The sequence below is a fragment of the Aulonocara stuartgranti genome, assembly GCF_965226115.1.
Source record: "Aulonocara stuartgranti genome assembly, chromosome: 10".
In the NCBI taxonomy this organism is placed as follows: domain Eukaryota; kingdom Metazoa; phylum Chordata; class Actinopteri; order Cichliformes; family Cichlidae; genus Aulonocara; species Aulonocara stuartgranti.
Genome location: NC_138946.1, coordinates 33910596 through 33934212, shown reverse-complemented (window position 1 = coordinate 33934212; position 23617 = coordinate 33910596). Strand labels below are relative to the sequence as shown.

Genomic DNA, 23617 nt, shown 5'->3' with positions numbered 1-23617 from the left:
TTGCTGTATTGAAGTGTACTACTGTAGCACTGCTGACTCATGCTCGATCTTACCAATTGGGAGAGTGCGTCCGAGCGTGGTCCCTCCCCTATGTGTCACACACAAACACTTGCACTCAGTGCCCCGCCTGAACCCGGCACTGACTGTGGAGCGGGGCGCCCACCCCCTCTGCTAGTGACAATCCATCAAAACCCCCATCTGGGGGAAAAAAGAGCCAGTTGTAGCTTATTTGTCTTTGAAAACTTTGTTCCTCCGGCTCTTTATTTCCCACTTTTCTCCCGTTCTGTGTGATTCAAGTGATTGAGTGAAAATATTTTTCCTTTGAATTCTAGGAAGGAGGAGGAAAGGATCGACGTTGAGTTGCACAAGGACAGATTAAGGCATTTCTAGAACAATGTTCCTTTTTTCTTGTAACTTGAGCCTTCAGCAGTTACAGGGTAGAAACGAGGCAATTTAGCTTGGTGGAGGCAGGCTGCAGGCTGGGGTCAGCGGGGGCGTTAAGAGGGAGGACGGTGGGGGCTGCCGCGTGTTTTATTACCCCCGATCTCTATCTGTCCTGCACATGGAGCTGGATCCCCACCTAGCCTACAGCATCAGGAGCAGAAGGGAGAGCAGTGTGTGGGGCAAAGAGGGGCTTGTTCTGGAGCTTACTGACAGAGCTCCTCTCTCTTCTGTTCTCTCTGTGGTTCCTGGCAGGAGGAGAGCTGGCTGTCGTGGCTCTTTGAGAAGGTTGTGGTCATCATGGTATGCTTCTTTGTCTGCTCCATTGTCAACTCCATGGCTCAGAGCTACGCCAAGCGCAAACGGCAGGAGAAGTATTCGGAGAGCAAGGCGGAGTGAAGGCTGGCTCGAGATCAAATCGGTCCATCACCTCCAGGCTGCTACCACTCCTTCCCTCCTATCTGCTCTTCCTCCTGGCTGATCCCCCGCTGTGTATTTAGGGAAATATGAGCCCCATCTGGTTTCTCTCTTGTGGTATTAGCGACTTGGACTTCTATTTGCTTGTTTTTAAAAGCTTTGCATTTGGTAGGTGTTTGCTGGGCTGCATGTGAGCGCGTGGAAACTGCATTAATGTTGGTGCTTTTAGGAGCTCCACGTGATAATTCTCCCCAGTAGGCCTTAAGCTGCACTGTTTATTCCACTGGTGTTTATTCCACTGGATTTGTCTAATCTGAATAAGCTAGCATCGTTGCAATGGTATCTTATAAAACCAGCACAGAGTTTGTTGTTTTATTTGGTTAAGAAACAATGACTTATTGTGTATCTCTGCCAGCCTCGTAGGAATCCTGTATTTATGCTGGACTGTAGCTCGGTGTCAGGCAATGGTAACTCTTCTTATTTCTAAATATTGTTGAGCTCCAAGTTAATTGTAGTAGAGATGTTAATAGATGGTTCCAGTTGTAAATGGTGCTTTAGACAACTACTTCTTTTGTGTGTACAGTAAAGCGCTCTGTAGTACTTTTGGAGAGAAATGATAAATCAGCCATGAATCACCCGCTGGTCCCTTTGTCTGCCCTTATTGTTCTGCTTCCAGGAAGAGAGCGCATGACTCAGCCCGGGGCTACTTTACCAGATGCAGCCGTATATTGAATCAGATCTACAACTGTGCGCGTGCCTGTGTGTGAGACTGAGAGCAAGACGGAGATAGTAGGTCGTGTTGGCATGGCTGCCACATTTGTTGCTCTCCTTTTTAGTTTTTTTCTTTTATGGATTAAAGCAGACTGCGCTCCACTCACAGCCGGGGAGTCGGAGCGATAGCCGCCGATCCCTCACACTTAGAGACGATCTCTGTTATGATGTCAGATGTTCTTCTTTGTCTTCTTTTTTAAAGCCCTCTTCTCCCGCACGAGGACGCCAGGCTCGTGTTTGATATTACGCGAGCAGCTCTTAAAGCAAAAGCACTTCCATCACATTTTTCTCTTTCTTTCTTTTTTTACTCGCTGGATAACGACAGTTGGCTCTCGGTGTCCGCGGTATCTTCCTTTTTTCAGTAATTGCCAGTGAAATGTGCTATTTCTTCTCTGTACCGCTGTTGTGCTACGCTGGACTGAGCACAGCGGGTGCTAGAGCAGGCACAAGCAGCGGGGGAAAAAAAAACCCTCAAGTGCACAGTGAAAAGCGTCTGTGCCGTTACCTCAGCTGAACCCTCGAATGAACTCGTTGCACTGCCCGAGTCACGGAGCCAGGAGACGAATCACTCGAGTAGATTCGAAACAGAGGGGCACTGTTGAGCGAGCTGAAGCCTGCGCTCTGCACCGGCTCCAGTCAGAACATTCACATCTCCTTTCTCCTGTCGTGGTAAGTAGCATTAGGGCTCTTTCTCTTTTCCTTTTTTTTCTCCCCCCCCTTTCATTGTTGTCGTTCTGTACATGCATACGTCTCAGGCATGTCCGTCACACTCTCGGCCTGTCAGATAGCTTATCAGACTGGTGTTGGCTGTTAAGATTGCAAGGCGACAACAGTCTGTAGGCTGTCTGACATTTCGGGCTCTTTCATCTGACCAGCATCCTGTTTTGTCCTCCTTCTGTTATTGTCATTGTTTCAGTTAGCATCAGTTCCCATTTAGAGGTGTGTGCCACGATGTCACTTCCCTTTATCCCAACCGCTTGTGAAACGTCGGCGATACGGGTCTGTTATTTATTTCCTCCGTGCTGACGTCTGTGAGGGTTTTTCTGTCGGTCTGTGTGAGGAACTGTGAATTCACATGTTTGCAAATGCACACGTAATGATGTCAGCGATGTACTTCTATGTGCACGTCTGTGTGAGTTGGCTCTTTCCTCTTGAATTTCCAGAGAATCCAGACAGCGTACACCTTATTGCAACACATCATATTGTGACACTCGGTGCTAGGTATGGTACATGCAGTGCTTACCCAGCTTTCCTTCCCTTTCACACTTCCCTGTTCTGTTTTACTGAGAACTTTCTTCTGTTGCTCAATATGTACTTTTTCTTTTGTGCCGAGCTGCATTTTATTGGAACAGCTCTTTGAGGGGGTGTTTTTTTTGTTTTGTTTTTTCCAACAGCCACACATCGGTAATTACACAAAGCTGAAAATCATTGCTTGACCAGTGAATGCTTGTGCTGCACAGACACATTTTATTTTAGGTTCGTCTTTTTCGAGAATAGAGCAAAAGCTGCAAACGTACTCCCGGTGAAGCAAAATCACGCTGGAATGGCTCGCTGGCTTAAAAAGTGCTTTTCTTGGCACATTCAGGACGTCCTGTTCCATAAGGGAGCCCCCTTTTGGCAAATACAGTGTGCGTGTGCATGTTTGTCTAGAAATGCTGTTTATATTTCTACGTGGAAGTGCCTGTATTTCTTGTTGAATATGTCTGTACCTGTGCTATTTTTAAAGGTGTACACACTGTTTTTTATTCTACTTTTTCTAAATAAAGTCTATTAAAAGGAGGATTTGTATTCGGTTCATTATTCGATAAGTCTCGACTGCCCAGGTTGGCGTTTACCTTCAGGCCTCCGAAGAATCTCACGTGTCAGCCAAGAAACTGGGACTGGGAGGATACAGAGTCCATCACAACTCCGATTTCCACGTCTGATGTTTCAGATCCAAACTGTTATCACATTACTGATTTGCCCTCTACACTGACATCATCTCCATTTCAGATTCCAAGCTAAGCTTTTGCTGAGTTTGGGCTCTCGTCACAAATGAAGTCTACTTAATCTGAACAGCCTCTCCATGAAGTAGTAAAATAATACTGCATCAGTTTTAAATTATTATTAACACTCATAACCCTATACTGCATACTAAATACATTATACCCTGTGCTTTGGAACAGACAGCTGCAGGATTTTAAAGTGATAAATAATATTTATGAAATGTCACATGACTTCTGTGTGGTTATGAAAAAATAAGAACCCAGTGTTGGTGGGTGTGTTTGAACACAGCGTGATCTTGTGTCCTGAGGTCAGGCGTGTGACCTGTGCCGAGTCCTGTCCCGTTCCCAGAGCAGCCACACCCAGAGCACCATGAAGATGACTATTTCCACCCACCCCACCCTTCCCCTGGGCTCTGTCTGAAAACCTAACATGCAAATCGTGCCTGTCTAAACAGGTCGGGGGACTGATAGATAAGCAGTGACACTGCTTTTGTCCTCTCGCTGGTCTCCCCATATGCTGTATAAACTATATTACAGTTAAATCTGGTGGCGCTGCTTCTTTCCAGCACCCTCCTGCCTGCCTATGGCTCGCCACCCCCTCGCTGTCTCTAGCTCTCCAGTTTGTGCCCCTCCTTTCAGCACGCTGAACACCCAGGGATGCTGAAATATCACTGACTTCATCCAACACCCGCCCACCCGCAAGCCCACTCTGCATTTGGTTATCCACTTAGTTCCTTTCACATTCTGTCTCATTACATTATGCTGACAATGTGGATTTCTTTTCATTCTTTCTTTCTTTTTCTAATTCAGACTCACCCTAAGGTCCTTCGTTTTTGTCAGCAGCGGTCACGGGATCGTGTCAGACCACAGTGGAGTGAGCAGGCGGACCAAATGGTACAAAGATGCCTTGCAAAGAAAAGTCACCCCGTTAAAACATGGAAAAGCCGAACGAGCTCCAAACCCTATTGTCAGATCGCAAGAGAAGGATTTAGTGACATAATGCCCTGTTTAGGACGACAGCTGTGCTACAATATGCCGTTTATAGACAGAATGTGATGTCAAACTTAAACCTGGAGAAGATGTCCTTCCTGCCAGGAAGTAGGAGACATCCTGTGTTCGATAGTTAACTGTTTTAATTTAATACTTTTAATAATTGAGATGATTTTTCTTTTCTTTTTTTTTTGGACATAAATTATTATTCAGTGCAGAGTATTTTACATCTCACAGATAAGCATGTTGATGATGTTTGGCAATATTAGATTACAAAAATATAAATGTTACTATGCGGAGCGTAAATAATACGCAGGTTCGGTGTTGGATATATGAAGTTTTAAACTAGATAAATATTAGCATACATATTAATACAGCTACATTTAAACAAAATGCAACTGGACTCATTTGCAGACCTTGTGCCTGCTTACACACACACATAAATGCAAATGTAGAAACAAAAGACACACAGCAACCACCCAAACTTTTTCATTTTCCAACTTGTTGCATTCAGAAGCCTCGGTGGTCTGACTGCACCAGCATATTCATTTCGAGGACTGACCAGTTCAACACCGTCTCCTTAACCCTGCCGTACACGTTTCTAAAGGCCTTTGTTGTGCTTTGGTATGCCAGGATCAAACGGGCTTATCAGCAGCTTCAGACTCCTCATAATTCACTCAGAGGAGAGATATGGGCCTCGACTGGTCGAGGCGGAGCGTCTAGCTGAAGTATCAACACTTGCTCGGCTGGCCCCTGGTGTTAATGATTTACAATTACCTAAATAAAATGGCTCAAACAATTACCACGTGATGATGTATTGTTTCACATCTCCGTGCCCCGAGCTGAACCTAAATCATGTGTGGGTATTTTAACAGAGCATAATTTGGCAGAAGCGTCTGCTTTTCCTGCCCACACAGTGCCAACGGAGCAGACAGCCTAATGGCTGACGCCAGGTGGCCACCGTGACGAAACACACATCCTCTGCTCTTCCGCCTGCCTTTTCCTCAAGCCTTTCAAACCTCAGGACGGACTTCAAGTCAGTGCAACGTTTTAAAAGGATCTGAACTTTTATATTGATCGGTGAATTTCATTGCGCGCTCTCTACTTATATGCAAGTAAAAAGTAAACTTTGTTTTTATTACACTGTTAAAGGATCTTCAGAGCAATTTGGCACTGATCGGTCTTTTGTGTACCACTGTGCCAAGGCTGCTCTCGCAAATGTGCCTACTGTGGTAAGAGGGCAGAGAGGACTCGTAGTAAACCTGCATGAATGGCTCGTCACGTTTTTCACAGTTTGTCCTACCTTCATGTCCCAGGAATTCTGCCAAGGAAACTGCGTCATTCAGGTGTGGCATGCGGACGTGAGCGCCGTGTTAAGATTAGGAAACACAATAAGGCAGAGCATGCCTGAGAGTAGAATGGGCGTAAAATCGCCGAAATGTACCACACAGCCCAGCACACACTGTTCGAAACTGCACACCCCCTTTGATGCGAGTATCACTGAGTCAACCTTTGGAATGCCGGAAATCTGACGGCACGGACTCTCCTCCGCACGGGGTCTGATCCGAGGGCTGCTTAAGCTCAGCTTTACGCGTACGTGCAGGTGTCTGTCATGACATGATGCCATCTAAGGAATATTACAGGAATGCCTCACAGTGCCTTCCGAGCATACCATTCATGCTGTCCTTTTTCATTTCAAATTAGGCAACGCTGGAAAAGAACCAGAAAAACCGCCAGTAGCTGATTTTGAAGAAAGTGCTGTAGGGTGAGGCGACACGTTCACTTACTGGGACGGTAACGGAGACAGGTAACGATCCTGGATGGGTTTATCAGAACCACCTTTACTGGTGGCGCTACAGAGGAGGTCAACAGTCCTGGATGTTAGCAGGATTACCTCCTCACTATGGCACTGCTGTCAGGGCCTGTGTGCAGGCTGCTGTGTGCATTACAGGCAGAAAGCCCGCCTGCTGTGAAAGACTGTTCTGTCAGAGGCTTTTGTTCAAATCTAAAGATCGGTTTAACATGTTACACACTAGCTGCTGCTGGCAATTTAAAAAGGAGCTTCTGTTGATGTGTCAGGAGCCAAAAACATGTGACACCACAGCCCCGGTGCCTAGATTTTGACATTAAAATCACGATATTACTCTCTAAAACCTAAACTCTCATCTTTTGTGCCATTCTGCTCAGAGCTAATTTTAGTCTTGCCCTCATTCTCTGTATGTGGCCTCTTTACGCATGCGATGTGGTTATATGAATCGTGCCCGTGCTGCAATCAACCACACACAGCAAACTAAACCGGACACACACATGCCAGACTCCACCACTCCAATGTGCTGTGTGCCCACATTCATGTAGATCTCTCAGCGATATTCCACTAAAATAGCTTTCCGTGGCCTGTCTGCCAGTCTCACCTCCAGATGCTTTCCTCTTGGGTTCCTTCGTAGTTTCAACACTGAGCCCCGCAGTATTTATCACTATAACTCCCCTTTATCTCTGAACAAGGACCATGGAGCTTAACTTTAGGCGGTCTAGTTAATAAATTTGACAGGAAGTTCTCAATTATTTGCTTATGCCAGTGTTTGACTGTAGTCTATCTTGTAATACAATCAGTATCTTGGGGGAAATTACATTTCTTCAAGGAAATTAAACATTTATCGTCTGACTACTTTTTGCATGTTCCACCAAATATTTGGTCTGTGGGAGCCCATTGTTAGGAAAAACACTTCTGATTACAAAATCCCAAATTTTTGGTTGGATTTTATTTTTTTGGGAGGGTACAAATAATCTTGCATAAAGCCTCCACATTTGCAATAAAAACCTATTTGTTTATAATAAAAATGCTAATATTTCAAATTAGCCATCTCTAAATTGCTTTTTTGTTTGTTTTCATCCTGATGAATCACAAAGTCAGAATAACATTTAAATATAGTTTATCTTGATTTTAATTTCAAAGAAGGAACAAAAAAGCCCCATTTTGATTGCAGTTATCAGCAGGTACTATACAGTTATAGGGGAATGCCTGCCATTATAATAAGAAGTCTTTAAAGGGCAACTGTTAGTTAAATTAGTATTGCACTGGTGTTTTTGGCTTCTATGACTCTGACTTTCATCAGCGACGGCGCTAACCTGACGCAAACACTGTGCTTGAACCCACACTAGTGACTGGTGGCCCTTTGCTTTGCTGCAGGTGCGCAGATGCATAGATAGCTGACTTTTCAACGTTCACTTTGCAGTCTGTACTTTCTTTTGGAAAATAAACTTCCCCACCCTCTTTTGTGCGTCAGTGTGTCAGTTTTGCTGTCACCTTTTCACACAGCTTAGTCACAATATGAAAAATTGGCGTCAATGACAGGGCTACTGCCTGGTTATAGGGGAACACCTGCCATTTAAACGAGAATCAGAAAAACGACACAGTTTTCTCGTGTTGCAGCCGTTTATTGTTCACATAAAACACATTCAGACTGGAGTAGAGCCCCCGCCCCCCTCGAGCTTCTCAGTAAACCACAGGTGTATGCATTCAGCAAAAAAAGAAAAATGAAGACGCTGACAGCTTTAACCTTCAGTTTTTAAATTAATGGCCTTCCATATTGACAAAGTCCAAACACGAGAGCACAACCCAGTCAGTTGATATGCTAAGTGATTTTGAACAAACACAATCCCGACCTCAAGTCACCACGCAGACCCACAACAGAGCGCCGTGACTTTCTACCAGTGTCTCTTCTGTTCTTTTGTAAACATAAACAAAGCTAAACAATAGAGAGAACACACACACAGAAATCCTATTTTGTTACCCGGTGCAGCTGGTTTTGATCACTGGGTAAAGCAAAACAAACTATCAGATGGATTTGAGGCAGCGCTCAGAGTAACGCTACCCTGCGAGGGGCATTTCCTCAACCCTGCAAACCTCTCCGGCAAATAAAAGAAGGCTGACCTTGTGGCTCCTAAAGTGAAAGACATGCTGGGAATTTCGTCTGTAATCATTGTCACTTTTCCTGTACTATGCAGGAGGTCACGCATAGTTGAAGCGTTCAAAGACGCACTGTCTTGCAAGAGGGAGCACATTTATGCTAACTGCTTTCACTTTGTCTGAGCAAAAGTGACCGACTGATATAAAGTGTATATTTTTAGCCCTTTATCAGAGAAATAGGTTGAAAATCCACTTTTACCATCCACTGTTTAATTTGCGATATGTGATCCTAATAGTTTTGCTGTCACAGCAGATGCATGTGGGTGGATTAACGTTCAGTCTTCCCTTTCTTGCTGTAAGTGCACCGTTTGACACTGGAGCGACTTTTTCCTGTCTTCACCTCATATTTAACACTGGGAAAGTAATTATGAGCCAATACAGGATACAGAACATACATTAAAGAGGCAGATGTTTTCCTCTACCCTGTAGTGCTAATTATTCTATTAGACTGTTGTGGTGTGGGTTTCCCAGTTGTACAGCTACTGGTTGTAGAACTTCTCTTGACTAAACTAAAAGCAAATGGCGCTTTCCTTACGCTGTTCAAATCACCCAAAACTCAGCAGCAGTGTCTCTTTCTGCTAATAAAAATGAACTTTTCCTGAGCCCTTTTAGGCAGGAACTGTTTTTTTTAAACCAAACTACACCTGTCAACCACATTACCACAAAGGAGGAAGTGTGCATCTACCTGTGACGGTGTGACAGAGTGCAAACTCTGGTATTGTTCCTCTCAGCTGGCTGAAGGCACCTGTTGGTTGGCCAGTGTAAAAAGGAGAAAGAAAATAGTTCCCACATAATACTTCTCACAAAGTTTGGGTTTTTCTTTACCTATTCATGTGGTTCTGTCATATCCCAGAAAAGGAAGACGTCTCTACAGCTGATATCTCCCAAACCAGGTTGTTCACACCAAAGTATTTTTCATAGATAGCCAGGGTGAAAACACAACAGATGAACTGTCTCTTTAAGAGTGAATCTGTGCGGTCCTCAGTAAATCTGATCATTATGGATTTATTGAGCTTTAGTTTTGATACCTGGCTGACACTGAAACAGGTGAAGATAAACACACCATATATTTATGCATTTTACTGTATATTTACTGTGACAGATCAGACAGGGCTGAATAAACCGCTACGTACTGTTAGCCTTTGCTTCCAAAAATGTTGTCGACATTAAATTTATTTTTTTTAACCGCTTCCCCGACACACACACACACACACACACACACACACACACACACACACACACACACACACACAAAATCCTTTCAAGGACAACATGATGATGACTCACGATGAAGACATGGAACAGTGTAACACTTCTCACCAAAAGGACAAAAGCAGAAGTGTAGTAGGCTTCTAAATACAATGTGAGGAAATAGCAACAAGTTCTCATTCCACTTCTTTCTACAGGTACCGCAGACATCACAGGGTAGCATGCAAGCTTCTCTCAATATAGCGTCGACAGCATGGCCATAAACGGCCTCAGGCACAGATGCTCGTGTGCTACCTCTGTGTGAGCTAAAACACCACAGGGTTTCCTGTCTGTGTACTCACAACAGGAAGGTACACTTACCTGTACTGCTTTGATATCTCTGTATCAGTGTAGACAAATTCTAGAAGACATCCTGAAGCTCTAAGCCAAAGGCGGCACAACATGTTTCCTCATCAGTACGATACCAAGAAATTCAAATATATATTAGCATTTGGTGCATTTTGTAATGGTTTTGGATTGGATGAAAGCGCGGCAATACAGCATGAATAAACAGGCATTTTTCAGGATGAATGAATGAGGAGAGAAGAAAAAAAGGTTGCCTTTTTCTTGCTGCCACCTACTGGTAAGAAAAAAGGGGGATTGTATACAAACCCTGATGTGAAATACCTGAAGAAGTCGCAAAGAGCAGAACATGAGCGTCTTATACTTGGGAGCCTTTACAACAGCAGATATTTTGACTCAGACGAGCAATGATGACTCATGTAAAAAACAAGTGTGTCAGTCCGACAGAATGATACTGAATCGTCTGGATGGAAGTCATCATCATCATCATCATCATCATCATCATTATTATTATTATTCACACCCCTGCCCAAAAACCTGTGCAGGCTAAACACGCGGTGCTGAGCAAGTTTATTAAACCACAGCCCAATGGATGCTTCATGCCCCAGCTGTCCTCAATTAGGAATAATTAATAAAATGACTTTTAAAAAATATTTCTGTATTGGTTAATCCAGGAGTTTGTGCAAACTCATTAATCTAAATGATATTTTTATCTGTTAGCTGTGAACGTTCAAATTTACTGTTATACACAAAAGCTGGTTTTAAATTGGAAAGCATTATATATATATATATATATATATATGTGTGTGTGTGTGTGTGTGTGTGTGTGTGTGACTCATTCACACCTCCAGCCCTTTTTCCTGTGTCAGTCTATATAAGTGCTTTCTGTGTAACATTCACATGCATCCGTACTCTGATGGATGCATTGGAGGGCAGCTTGGGGTCAGTTGGCAGACTGGAGCTGGGAGCACACAGGGATCGACCCATAGACCGTCGGTGACCTGCTCTACCCCCTGAGCTATGTCACCAGCTGAGCTACACCACCTGGTGGTCAACCACCACTAGTTTTAGTGGTTGAATTTTATGTTTGGTCAATTTCTGATTTCTCAGAGAAGTCCAGTGTCACTGGACTGCATGACTCGTTTACATGATCAGATTATGATGAATATGACTGTCTGTACTGCAAGTTTGGAAAGCAGCAAAAGGAAGATCTGTTAAGTCGAGGGCTGCAAATTCTTACAATCTGCTGTTGTGAGTAGGCTAAAATAAAAGAGGAGCTTACATTATACATCTGACCTTTGTTTGATGAATATATAAAGTTAGTGTTAGATTATGACTTGGGTTCGGCATGGAGCACTACTGTGTCACATGACACAATTTCTGATTTTTGTTCTGACCCAAGTCTAAAACTATCATCTATATTTTTGGAAAAAACACAGGAAATGAAATACATTCTCTCATAAACATGTACTATAAATACGTTTTTATGCAAATCTTTAAATACAATTCAAATGTAATTTGCACAGACTGGGAAATAAATCATCCACCTATATTTATTCGTTCATTTATTTATTTTTCTTATTAGTGTGTGTTTGTTTGTTTATGTTGGCACATCTGACCACTTTCCCTCTTTCAGTTACTGGATTTATTTTCCTGATCTGCCGTTACTGGAACTCTTTCCTGATGTTTTCGTCCAGCCTGAGCAGAGTAGTGCCGCCGGCCGACGCTAGAGGCTCTTTTTGTTGCTGCTGTTCGATTCCTGTGTTGTTTTGGTTGGTGAGCCCATGCTTTCTGCTGTAGCCGGTTGTAACGGTGATGGCTCTCACATGAGGTGACGGATCGGGCCTGTGTTTTGTCATTTAACGCCAAGTAAGGTGTCGCGGCCATGGCCGCGGTTTTTGACATCGATTTGGATCAACCGGATGAGAATGTCTCTGACGAAGAATTTGAGGATGGGGTGAGTTGATGCTAACGCTAAGGCTAATGTCCCTGCTGTTAGCCAGTTAGCTAGAACTAAGCAGCTCCGAGGCCTAAGTTGCTAACACCGGTGCCCATGTATCCATTATCGGACACGTCATCTTTCACTCTTTTCCCGCGTATTAATGTGCTTTCACATACAACGTTAGCTACAATGAAATTAAACATTACAGTTACATTTTCTGGATTTTACTTAAAGTTTTGGACGATGGGTGGCTTAAGTTAAGGTGGCCAGCCCTCAAGTACAAGTAAGGTTATTCTTCAGTTGAAAGTGTACAAGCAGAGAAGATATCAACGCCAGAGGGTAAAGAAATCAAAAATAAGGTAAAATGTCAGGTTAGAAATAAAGCATAACGAAAGCTAAACAATAGCAATTGACGGTGTAGTAGCTAGGGCGTAAGGGGTTGTCCGATTATGGAGCTATGAGCGGCAACGCTATTAATCGGTATTTTCGGAGGGATGCTCTTATTGCCGTGTAACTAGCTACATTAGCTGCACATGAATGCTATATCTGCGGTTTGTTAGCTACTTTAATTTAATCAGTAGTGTATCCCTTTCTGACCGTTTTTTAGAAAATAATAATAATACAAATAAATTATACTCCAGCCGACCAACAACAGGCTGAAATGCTACCGGTGCTAGCATCACTGCAGGTAAGAGGATCACACTTTTGCTAGCCTTCCCACCGCGGCGTAACGTTAACGCGAGGCTACGAGTCTGCTGTCGTCGCTGCGTTCCTGGTTATCAGTTTCGTTTAAAACTGATAGTGTTAGACATACAGCACGTCCCTGCTTAACTGTATTGGTTAGCCGTGAGGCTGTCCTAACTTTGAGTGAACTAGGCTAATAAAAATATATCGCTAGAAAATGAAAAGGTCTGTAATGTACCTCCGATTGATTCAGACTCCCTAGTAAAGAACAGTTCTCCCTCGCATTCCTGTGTGCCTAAATGTTGTGTCCCGGTGTCCCCTTTTGTTTCCAGGGGCAGCTCAGTGAGTACATGGAGCAGTGCAGTAGCTTTGATTTGTGAGTATAAGCGATGTTGTGATTCACTGTGTTTCGAAAAAGGGAACAAACCATTTTTCTTAATTGGATGCGTGGGAGTCAACATTTCAGGATCTGGGAAAAACCTAAATCCCGTCATAGCTGTTTTTAAATTGGTAAAAGAACTAACCAATTTTAAGCGAACTTGATTGTACTTCTGAGCCATAAGAAATTTGCAACTAAACTTAATGGAAAACTAACATACGTTATGTAGTGCCAGACCATAACAACCCTCTGTAGCAGGGTTGTTTTGTTTTCTAATGCTGGGTTGCCCATTAAAGTGAACTGAAACCTGGTAGCTTTGAGAGCCGTTCATGCATCCAGGTGGAGACCTGTGGTGCTGTGTGAAGCACCATTTAGCAGGTAAAACAATCATTGTAATCTGTGATAATCCTGTTTGGCTTCTTTGTTCTCACTTGGAAATATCTGAGGGATCTTTGTGTGGAAGTGCTTTAGCAGTGGGCACTGATCTCACTCAGCCAGTCCCCCCACCCCAAACAAAATACATAAAAATAAATAAAATAAAACTAGCATCAGAAAAAGTCCAGCCATTACCCAATGTTGTCACGGTGCTCAAGTGTTTGTGGCACTCATCCTAAAATGCTAACAGTGTTGTGCAAAATATTCTGAACCTGTGTTTCATCTTTACTTTCTTATCTTCTTTATTTATTTTTTTGCTTTGTTTTGCCAGTAACATGGATGACTGTGAGAAGTTTGAAATTTCAGAGAACAGCGTGAACAAAGGAACAGAGCAGATCAGGCCCGAATGCTTTGAGCTGCTGAAAGTTTTGGGAAAAGGTGGCTATGGGAAGGTGAGGACTCAAGACTCTCAAATCGACATTTCTCTCTGACACGTTTTCCCTCCTCCTTTTATTGACCCCTCTTGACTTGAAAGTTAGGGTTTGAAAAGGCTTAACTTACATCTTCATATTCATATGCATTTGATGCAGCGTTAATTTAAAAACAAAAAACCCTTTGTTTTTAAAATCGTGTAAAATGCAACTTATATTTCTTAGCCTGGGACCTGGTGTCAGTATGTGTGGGAGGCATTGCAGATGTCTTGAAATTCCAGTGGGTGGAATGGGAAATTTGGCAATAGTTTACAGTGTCATTGTTGTTTATCAACAGCCCTCCAATTCCCACAAATATCTAGCAATATTTTTCCTGTGGTAGGAAGAAAGAAATCCTGTTTCACCTTTACCGTAAGCTCTTGAAGCAAAGAAGTAGAAGCCTTTCTTTGCATAGACATAAAGCATCAAAGTAATCCGTCTGCAGCTGCTTGTATCAAATCTTAGGACAAATGGAGATTTTAAAGATGAGTGCACATTGTAGGTTCTGCCTTATTTTTGTGGATGTAGAGCTCTGGAACTTCCCTGATGTTTCGTTGCTAAACTTGACAATGACAGAGCACATTAGTTATTTTGGAAACATTTTTCACTTAGCAAGCAGATGCATGACTTGCTCTGTCTGAAGTGGTTTTGACGGAGATGACAACAAAGTCATTTTCCGTAACTTGGGACTTACTTAGAATTATGAGATAACACAATCGTATTAAGAAAAAAGAAGAAGAAAAATGTAGCACATTGGCAGCTGTTTTGATATCGTCGTCATGTTGCATAATTTGGCAAAAGTTTCTCTGTATTTTTAACTGAGGGTCAGAACTCAAGCCTTTCCTTATACGAAGTAAGAACAGATGATTTTAGTCTTATTTTTTAAGAGTAAAGACAATGATTTTCAAATTCATACCTGAGCGATTGAATTTGTGTCTCGAATGTATAATTTTTCCAATTCAAAATATCTGGACCCCACAGCCAAAGGATAGGTGACGGTACATTCATCGTAGTTTTTGAAAAGGTGGTATTAAAAAGTCTTAAATAAGCTACAAAAGTCACATGCTTAAGCAATAATGTTAGCTATAAAATCATCTTATATCTCTCTGGAAGCTGTCAGCCGAAGTTCAAGATATTCAAACTAACATATAGATACAGTCAGTAAGACCCAGAGGCAAGCATTGGCATTACGTTCACCTGCTCTCACTGCGCAGAGTAAGAGCAGCGTTTCATTATGGGCGTTATGACCTTAGCTCCATGCCAGAGTGCGAGGGAGTGCTGCACATATTTGATGTTACATTAAAAAAATCTGTGTTGTATCACTGCTGCTTGTCTTTCAGGAAATGCATTTCTTTCTTTGTGCGCTTTAGTCTTAGATAAAATTTGATGAACCTTGTAGCACTCCTCCTTAAATGTCTTTATACAAATGTAAATTATTTTTGCAGGTGTTCCAGGTTCGGAAGGTATCGGGTGCCACCTCTGGGAAGATATTTGCTATGAAGGTTTTAAAGAAGGTGAGTAAATCTGCTTGCATGTACTCGAGTCGGGTTCATTCGTAGAAACTGGCCCGTGTCTGAATACACAATCAGTCTGGTGTTGCAGAGTTGATGTCCGAGTTCTCCGTATCAATAGCTACGAGCCGGAGCAGGTGATCTGAATATGATATCCTCTTACGCTGAGCTACGAAGCCAGAAGGACAAACCAACCTAAAATAATGGCACCAGGCGTTTTTCTCATGACACCTCAGAGCTGCTGCTTCTGTTCAGCTTGCCTCCTCTCTGCTGTCGACACAGAGCTCATGTCTGGCTCTCCTTGAAAAACCAGCTCATATTCCCCGAAGCCTGAGGTTTCGCTTAATGACTGTTTATTAGCTTAATGAGACTTAGCTGTAGCTACCATCTTGGCGTCCCGGTTCCCGCTCTGCCTCTGCAGCTGATGTTTTAAAGGTTTCGTGCCAGCTAATGGGGTAAGATTTATTGCCCAAATAGTTTCACACCCCTGCACTGTGCTTTTCTGTCCAGGCCATGATTGTGCGTAACGCAAAGGACACCGCCCACACCAAAGCCGAGAGGAACATATTGGAGGAGGTTAAACATCCGTTCATTGTTGACCTGATCTATGCCTTCCAGACGGGGGGAAAGTTGTACCTCATCCTTGAGTATCTGAGCGGTGAGAAGGAATTCCCAGTCATTCTATCAGTGCAGCTCCTCATTCCCAGTGTGAATACATTTGAACGATGAGTTTTCGTATGTGGTAACTAGGCGGGGAGCTGTTCATGCAGCTGGAAAGAGAGGGAATCTTCATGGAGGACACAGCATGGTGAGTTGGTCTGTTGCTGGTAAAACCTCGATCGTCTTCTTTTTTTGGTTGAGTTCAGTTTACTGCGCTCACAGTAAGCGCAGCTGCAAGCTTTCATTATCACGAACAAAGCCAGTGTCCAATGAAAACAGGGACAAATGTAAATATCATCCCTAAGAATCCTTACGTACCACGTGTGACAAACAAATACATCTGACATGTTGTGCACACACCGTACGCAAACATGAGTAGGTGGAAGTTGGCACTTATTAATATCCACTTTCACCAAAAACAGAGATGACCGTCTGAGTGACACCACTGAGAGGAACGTTATCTACATTCATACAATTTGTTGTTTTTGACCAGACGTGTGAAGTTGTGTGTTTTGTTTGTTGCACACACTAACTCCTGTGACTGTGATGTTTCACATTAGTCCTTCCTACCAGCTTGCTGAACAGATTGATTTGCTGCTTTATACAGTAGTTGCATCTTTACATTAACTTGCATGTTTGCATATTACATGATCAGCACCATGCATTTAGGATGTTAACCCACAGAAGAGGCATCTTAACACCCAGTGATGTGACTTTATGATTCACATTCAGTCAAAAACAGGTTCTCCAAAATATTTCTAGGAATACAACAAAGAGACAAACAGTAGCTGCTTGTGTTCTGATTGGAGCAGACGGACATATTTAAACTGGAGCCCCAAAAAGCATCACGAGGAAAAACAATCACATCGAGGAAATTGGCACACGGGGGAGTTTAAAGTTTGAGGAACTGACTTACGTGAAGGGAGGCACGTAGGTGACTCTGTCTCTCAGACACTGAGCTGGAACAGTAGGACTGTTCAGCTGGAGCAGGGACTGAATGCTTGCAGTATGAGTCCTTTTGTCTTATAAACACAGTCTGTAGATGGAGACTCCATGAACCAAAGTGCTGAACAAATAAGGGTTAGTAGTGTTCCTAGAATAATGAGAGACACTGAGTGCAGAAAGGCACAGGAGTGTAAACATTACATCATAACGTGGGCAAGAAATGTGCGTAAACATAGAAGAGTAACGAGGAAAAATGGATAGAAATGTCAATGCATTCGACTAAATATGGGACCTGCGTTGTGTTTTTCTGTTGACAGTTTCTACCTGGCCGAGATCTCAATGGCGCTGGGTCACCTGCACCAAAAAGGCATCATCTACAGGGACTTAAAACCTGAGAACATCATGCTCAATAACAACGGTACTGAAACACTAGGAGCTGCTTACTAAACGTCCGACTTAGATACATGTCCTTCACCAACTGAGATTTTCTTGCAAATATCTTCTGCTTGTTTTGCATTCAACTATTAAAACACAACCTTGAACCTTCTAACGTGTCCTCTGTACGCATCCACCTTCTAGGACACGTGAAGCTGACGGATTTCGGCCTATGCAAAGAGTCCATCCATGATGGAACAGTCACCCACACCTTCTGCGGCACTATCGAGTACATGTATGGCAAACAGTCTGATGATTTGCATACACATCAGCACATTCATGCCTCTGGTTTGACACGCCTTCTCCTCTGCCTCTTCTTCTTCAGGGCTCCAGAGATCCTGATGAGGAGTGGACATAATCGTGCTGTGGACTGGTGGAGTCTGGGAGCGCTCATGTACGACATGCTGACAGGAGCAGTAAGTACAAACCAGTCAACATCTTAATAACTAACTAATACAAGTAACCGGAACCGTTACTCACAGCGTCCTTATCGTGCTGCTCAGCTAATGTTTCCAATCTGCTGCTGTCCCTCAGCCTCCGTTCACCGGTGAAAACCGAAAGAAGACTATAGACAAAATCTTAAAATGTAAACTCAGCCTTCCACCTTACCTCACGCAAGAAGCCAGGGACCTTCTGAAAAAGGTGAGCTGTTAAAGCCTTGCTCCTCCCCACACGCTTCACACGCCTGTCTCGTTAAAAAGCACTGATCTGCTGTCAAAAATACGAATATTTATGTTTTTTCTAGTTGCTGAAGAGAAATGCCTCGTTGCGACTCGGGGGCGGTCCAGGAGATGCAGCTGAAGTCCAGGTAGGCATCGCTTTTCAGATGGAGCTTGAAAAATATGTTTTTAAAAAACCACGCAGACACAAAACGGCTGTCATGTTTCCTAGGCCCATACGTTCTTCCGCCTTATAAATTGGGACGAACTCCTTGCTCGCAAAGTAGAGCCTCCATTTAAACCATTTCTGGTGAGTTTGTCTTCCACACAGAGATGTCCTGTGTAATGTGGCCATGAAGGTCATTAACTAACCTGATTACTATTGTATTTTTACAGCAATCAGCTGATGATGTCAGCCAGTTTGATTCCAAGTTCACCAGTCAGACTCCAGTGGACAGCCCCGATGACTCCATGCTCAGTGAAAGTGCCAATCAAGTCTTCCTGGTGTGTAACTGGTGCCTCACTCACCGGCCACTTCATTAGTTACACCTTGCAAGTGTTAGTGAACCTTCTAAACTGACTGGTAACTCAACAAGGTGCCGGCCCACATTGACAGGATAGCATCACACAGCTGCTGCGTCCGTGATGCGACTCTCGTTTCGACACGTCCCAAAGTGCTCTGTTGAGTCGAGTCTGGCCAGCCTTCTCCGGCATTAGCAGAGAATGGCTGCTTACTGGATTATTTTCTGTTTTGGACCACTCTCTGTAAACTCTGGAGATGATGGTGTGGGAAAATCCCAGCAGATCAGCAGTTTCTCAGATATACTCGGACCAGCCCATCTGGCACCGGCAACCACATTCAGAGTCGCTTAAATCACCTTTCTGCCCCATTCTGAACCTCACACGTCATCTTGACCATGTGTATGAGTTTAGCGTGAATGAGCGAGTTGCTGCTCTGCCATTGGCTGATTAGTTATGTGCACTAATTAGCAGTTGAGACAGGTATACCTGACAGAGTGGTGGGTGAGCGTATAATAATGTTGCAGGGTAAGATCTATGAAAGACGACTCATAACCTGCGTGTCAGTGTTTTGTAGAGTTTCGTTCGGTCATCGTTTGTGGTCAGATGATGTGAGGTAGGAAAACGCTAAATATCTGGTGCAAAGTTGATGTTGCTAAACTTACGCAGAGTTTTTAATAGAAAACGGTGCACTGACTGTTTGTGTTGTCTGAAAACATGCAAACAGCAGCTAGTTCTGGACATACTGGGTTTTTTTCGTGTTTTGTTTTTGTTCCCTTTTCGACAAGTGGGTCTTACGAGAACCAGTTAATGCGTCCCATCTGGTTTAATCCTGTTGGTTTTCCTGGAAGCTTCACTCACTTTTCCACCGCATTGCATGATATGGTTTACTCAGCATTTCATTGCTCATCATCAGCTGTGGGTTGTTTTTGGAAAGATGGTCTTTGAAGTGGGCTGAGATCTTTCTGTTTTTGTCCTCCACCCCTTCCCCAGGGTTTCACATATGTAGCCCCATCTGTGCTTGAAAACGTCAAAGAGAAGTTCTCCTTTGAGCCAAAGGTCCGCTCGCCGCGAAAGTTCCCGGGAAGCCCGAGAACACCTGTGAGGTAACGGCATGTTGTTTTTCTCTGCAGATCTGTCCGATTTCACTGGTCATTTAAAAAATTTCCCAAAACAAGTCTTCATCCTGATGACTCACTCGCTGACCTTGTGAATAGCTTAAATTTTCTTGGCTAACAGTAAGGCATATAAAGTCATTAAAGCTTAAATGAATTGAATAAAAACATGGATAGGGAAGGTGAGGGGTGTTTTGGAGTTTTGGGGGTAATTGTACGCATCCCTTGTACGCAAGGTTTCATGAATAAGAACATTAAATAAAAAAACAACCTCAGATGAACAACAACACAAAATAATTTGAAGCCAGAATGCAGAATCAGTGGACGGTACTCCCTTACTGCTCCCATTAAAACAGTAATAACCCAGATGCTGCTGATCAAATGCAGTTGACTGATCATCAGTTGAGCACCACCATAAAGGCAGATGTTTTGGCTGGTCTTGAGCATTAATGTGTGTGTTAACACAGTGCCAAGGAGGAACAGTTGCTGCTGCCCATGAGTTTTGAGAGGGTCACAAGACCATTTCCAAATAATTTCAAGTGAATCGTTCTACTGTGGGAACGATTATTCCCAAGCAGGAAATGTTCAGCACAACTGTCATTGTACCCAGGAAAGCCACGTCAGTCCGTGCACTCCCTAAGAGCCACATCTCAGACTCGACAGGGAAAGTTCATAATAGTACAATTAGAAAAAGGCAAAGGTTGCAAGGACAAGACTCTTTTCTCTAAAGAAGAACACGGCAGCACGGCTTAGATTGCAAAGTCGTATCTGTACACGCCACAAAACCTCTGGAACAATGTTCCAAAATGAAGATGTCTGGCAATAACGCCATAAACCACCGGCCGAGCGTGGTGGTAGAGGGATAATGATCTGGGCTCGTTTTGCAGCAAATGTGGAACTCCTGTGTACCAAAGTATCCTTGAGCCAAATATGCAGCTTTCTATCTGACAGCTAAAGCTTGGCCTAAATGGATCCTTTCATAGGACACATCAGGGAACCTACATCCAAGTGTCTCAAAAAGAAAACACTAAATGTGGTTTAATGACCCGGTCAAAGTCCAGACCTCTGACTGAAGAGAGCTGGAAGTCTTACTGAACCGAAGCAACGTTGTTGTTGTGTTGTTTATTCTCAGGTTGTATTTAAATAAACAAGTTTTCTTCGTAAGTCCTGGTGTGTGATGGTGTGCTTTGGTGTACTTTTTCACGACTGTAGCCGTGTGGTGCACATAACAGCCTTTGAGCCTAATCAAAGTATGTCATATCTTCTTCCTCAGTCCGGTGAAGTTTGCAGGGGGGGGCAACTGGCACCGGGGACCTTTGATGACTGGCAGCCCATCTCTGCTTTCACCCAGCAGCTCGATGGACCAGCCCATGGAGGTTTCAGCAGTGGAGCAAATGGACACGAGCGGCAGCGGCTTCACCGAGGCTTCTGCGCCGCTTCCCATCAGGCACCCTTCAGGCATCAGTGTAGGGCCCTACAAGAAGCAGGCGTACCCCATGAACTCCAAGCGGCCCGAACACCTACGAATGAACCTATGACGCTCGGCTCGCCTATGAACGCCGGCCCTCTTTGAGTGTCCCTTCCTTTTCCTTTTGTCCTTTCAAAGAGACTTGTAGGATTTCTTTTTTACTTTGACTGACGCTGTCAACGCCGATCACCAGCTCTTCCAGCAGCGCCTTCCCCTCCTTAACCGCCTGAAACCTCCTGACTTAGCCTGGGCCTTTTTTTTTTTTGTAACTCGCCACAGCTAATCAGCAGTTTATAAATTAGCAGAGCGGTGTGAGAGGTGCTCTTCGACAAACTCTGTTCGAACGTGTGCTGAAAAACGCCAGCTGACGAGTGGGCTCAGGTGATTGAGATGTACTCAACTGGCATTACTGTAGGATTTACTGGTGCTCTTTTATCTTCGAGTCTAGGGTAACGTTACTTGTAGTGTTTACGGCGAGTCTACTCCATCACAGTGAGAAAAGGATCTCTAATAAGGAGCGTTTGTTTCTTCCTCATCGTGACATTTTATCTGAACAGTCACTCTGTGAAATTTCGGATCGCGCTGTCAGTCAGTGGATTTATTGGATCATAGTTTCACAGGGTTAGGTCCTTTATATTTAAAGGACAGAGTCAGATCGCCTTCGTCACTAGAGCTGAGAGCAGGTGAAGAGCGCGCCTGAAGGAAAGCAGCTATAAAAAGACAAGTGAAATTTCAGCCAAGTGCATCACTTCCACCACAGTCGATACCAAATGCTGGCACTGCTTTGTGTGACTGGAAGGCTTCCTGCGGGACGCCGATCCAGAAACACTGATCGTTTTCTTTGTGTTGAATGTAAACAGACTCCAAAAGCCTTTGTGTGTCACTTAAATCTCCTGCTCTTATTTTTTAACTCATGCAGTCTCATTGCCACTGGCATGGTTGGAAACCAACAAGCATGTTGACCCAAAATACTCTGAGCCAGATTGGTATCACTGCCTTTTTTACTGACATGGGCTGCATTCATGTCTAAGGTACTGTGAGTGTGCTTTTTGTGCATTGTAACATGGCTTTAAGCGTAAGGGCGTATTAACACACATCTGTGTGAATAGACCATCTATTAAGAGTGCGATGTTTGGGATGTTTGTGCGACGTAAAGCTGCTAGATGAGCCTTTGGAGTCAAGCCATTGAACCCTGTCATCCTAAAAATGACCAAAGGTCGGATTCAGATTCCCATAATGCTAATGAAAGCTAAACGAGTGACTTCTGTTGTTGTTTTTGAAATTGTTCCCTGCAATCCACAAATGCTGACTGTAACGTTTGGCCAAAACGAGCTGAAGCTTTGGGGATTTTTCTGGTAATCATAAAAATGAAAACACAGGAAGTTTGCGCCTTTTTCTACAAATGAACTGTGTAGGAACTTCTTTTGGTTCATGTTTTAGGTTTTACTGACTGAGCCGATGTATTTGGATCATTCCTGTAAAGCAGCTGTGTTTAACAGCCGTCACTCCACTCGCTTACTTTGTTTATATTTATTTCAAGTGCCATTGTGGTTCCACTTCGTTGTCTACACTATGCAAACTATGTATTTATTATGTAGTATTATTCACATAGGGCAGCAGAATGTGTAAAAAGTTGATTTGACTTCTGTTGCAATTATAATCGTGTACAGTGTAATTTTATTTCCATAGAAAGTCTTACAAGAACCTCAGATGCAGCTTTTTTTAATGTTTCAAAGGCCCGACGTCTTACAGTATTTATTTCGAGGCATAGTTTCACTTTGAAACCTTTTTTTTCTTCATTTTAGACTTTCCTTGCCAAAAACTTGAAGTGTAGTTTTTCTTTTGCAGTGGAAAGATAGATGATGTTATGATGCAAAAACCAATGGGAATGGCACTGTGCCTTTGCTGACAGAGTACATCATGTATGTACAGTTTGCTGTATATTGTAGTTGTGTGAGTGCGTGTGCGCGTGTAAGGCTGGGATTGATTACCACCGCTGACGTCATGCCTTTCTAGGATGTGTACATCTTTGATCGTGGTCTGAGTGGGAGGTTTGGTGTGACTGTCGTGTCTGAGACACGGTGATGTAAAAGTGGTGCATTTTGCTTCTGTTCAGGTATGTTTAAGGAGCATTTTACACACAGATGTTTGAACCATACTTTATCAAGCTTACTTGATAACATGTCTCGAGTTGAAAAGGATATTTTAGTCACTGGTGACATTTGTTGTGTCGATCCTTCACCTGAACTGTATCATGTACATAATGAAGTTGAAATAAAACATAAATGAACGGAGCCTGTCTGAGTCCTGCTGGTGCAACAGAACATTTCAGC

At 43.4% G+C, this 23617-nt stretch overlaps 2 protein-coding genes across 11 annotated transcripts in view; both read left to right on the top strand.

Annotated features, from left to right (window-relative positions):
* The window catches only part of LOC309715707 (vacuole membrane protein 1-like), a 51221-nt gene extending 47813 nt beyond the window's left edge, over positions 1-3408 (top strand). For all 9 annotated transcript variants that reach the window (XM_082549040.1, XM_082549038.1, XM_082549039.1 and 6 more), the window contains one exon: positions 697-3408. In XM_082549040.1, coding sequence (XP_082405166.1) covers positions 697-840 — 144 coding nt within the window. In that variant the 3' untranslated portion in view covers positions 841-3408. The remainder of the gene's footprint in view (positions 1-696) is intronic.
* Positions 3409-11661: 8253 nt separating this feature from the next.
* Positions 11662-23578, top strand: rps6kb1a (ribosomal protein S6 kinase b, polypeptide 1a). 2 transcript variants are annotated; one of them, XM_082549025.1, is made up of 15 exons: positions 11662-12079; positions 13081-13124; positions 13834-13954; positions 15418-15486; positions 15994-16141; positions 16234-16291; positions 17406-17506; positions 17668-17758; positions 17849-17939; positions 18058-18165; positions 18269-18331; positions 18415-18492; positions 18579-18686; positions 19695-19807; positions 21090-23578. In XM_082549025.1, the coding sequence occupies exons 1-15, from the start codon at positions 12008-12010 to the stop codon at positions 21352-21354; spliced, it is 1530 nt and encodes a 509-aa protein (XP_082405151.1). In that variant the 5' UTR covers positions 11662-12007; the 3' UTR covers positions 21355-23578. The 2 variants fall into 2 exon arrangements, with proteins under 2 accessions (XP_082405151.1, XP_082405152.1); XM_082549026.1 differs by lacking the exon at positions 11662-12079 and adding an exon at positions 12101-12423.
* Positions 23579-23617: the final 39 nt, after the last annotated feature.

Bases quoted from the DNA above. Each gene is read 5' to 3' on its own strand.
- rps6kb1a (XM_082549025.1), top strand. From the start codon at position 12,008: ATGGCCGCGGTTTTTGACATCGATTTGGATCAACCGGATGAGAATGTC. The intron at 17,507-17,667 runs GTACTGAAACAC...TCCACCTTCTAG, and splicing joins CATCATGCTCAATAACAACG to GACACGTGAAGCTGACGGAT. The intron at 18,332-18,414 runs GTAGGCATCGCT...CATGTTTCCTAG, and splicing joins GAGATGCAGCTGAAGTCCAG to GCCCATACGTTCTTCCGCCT.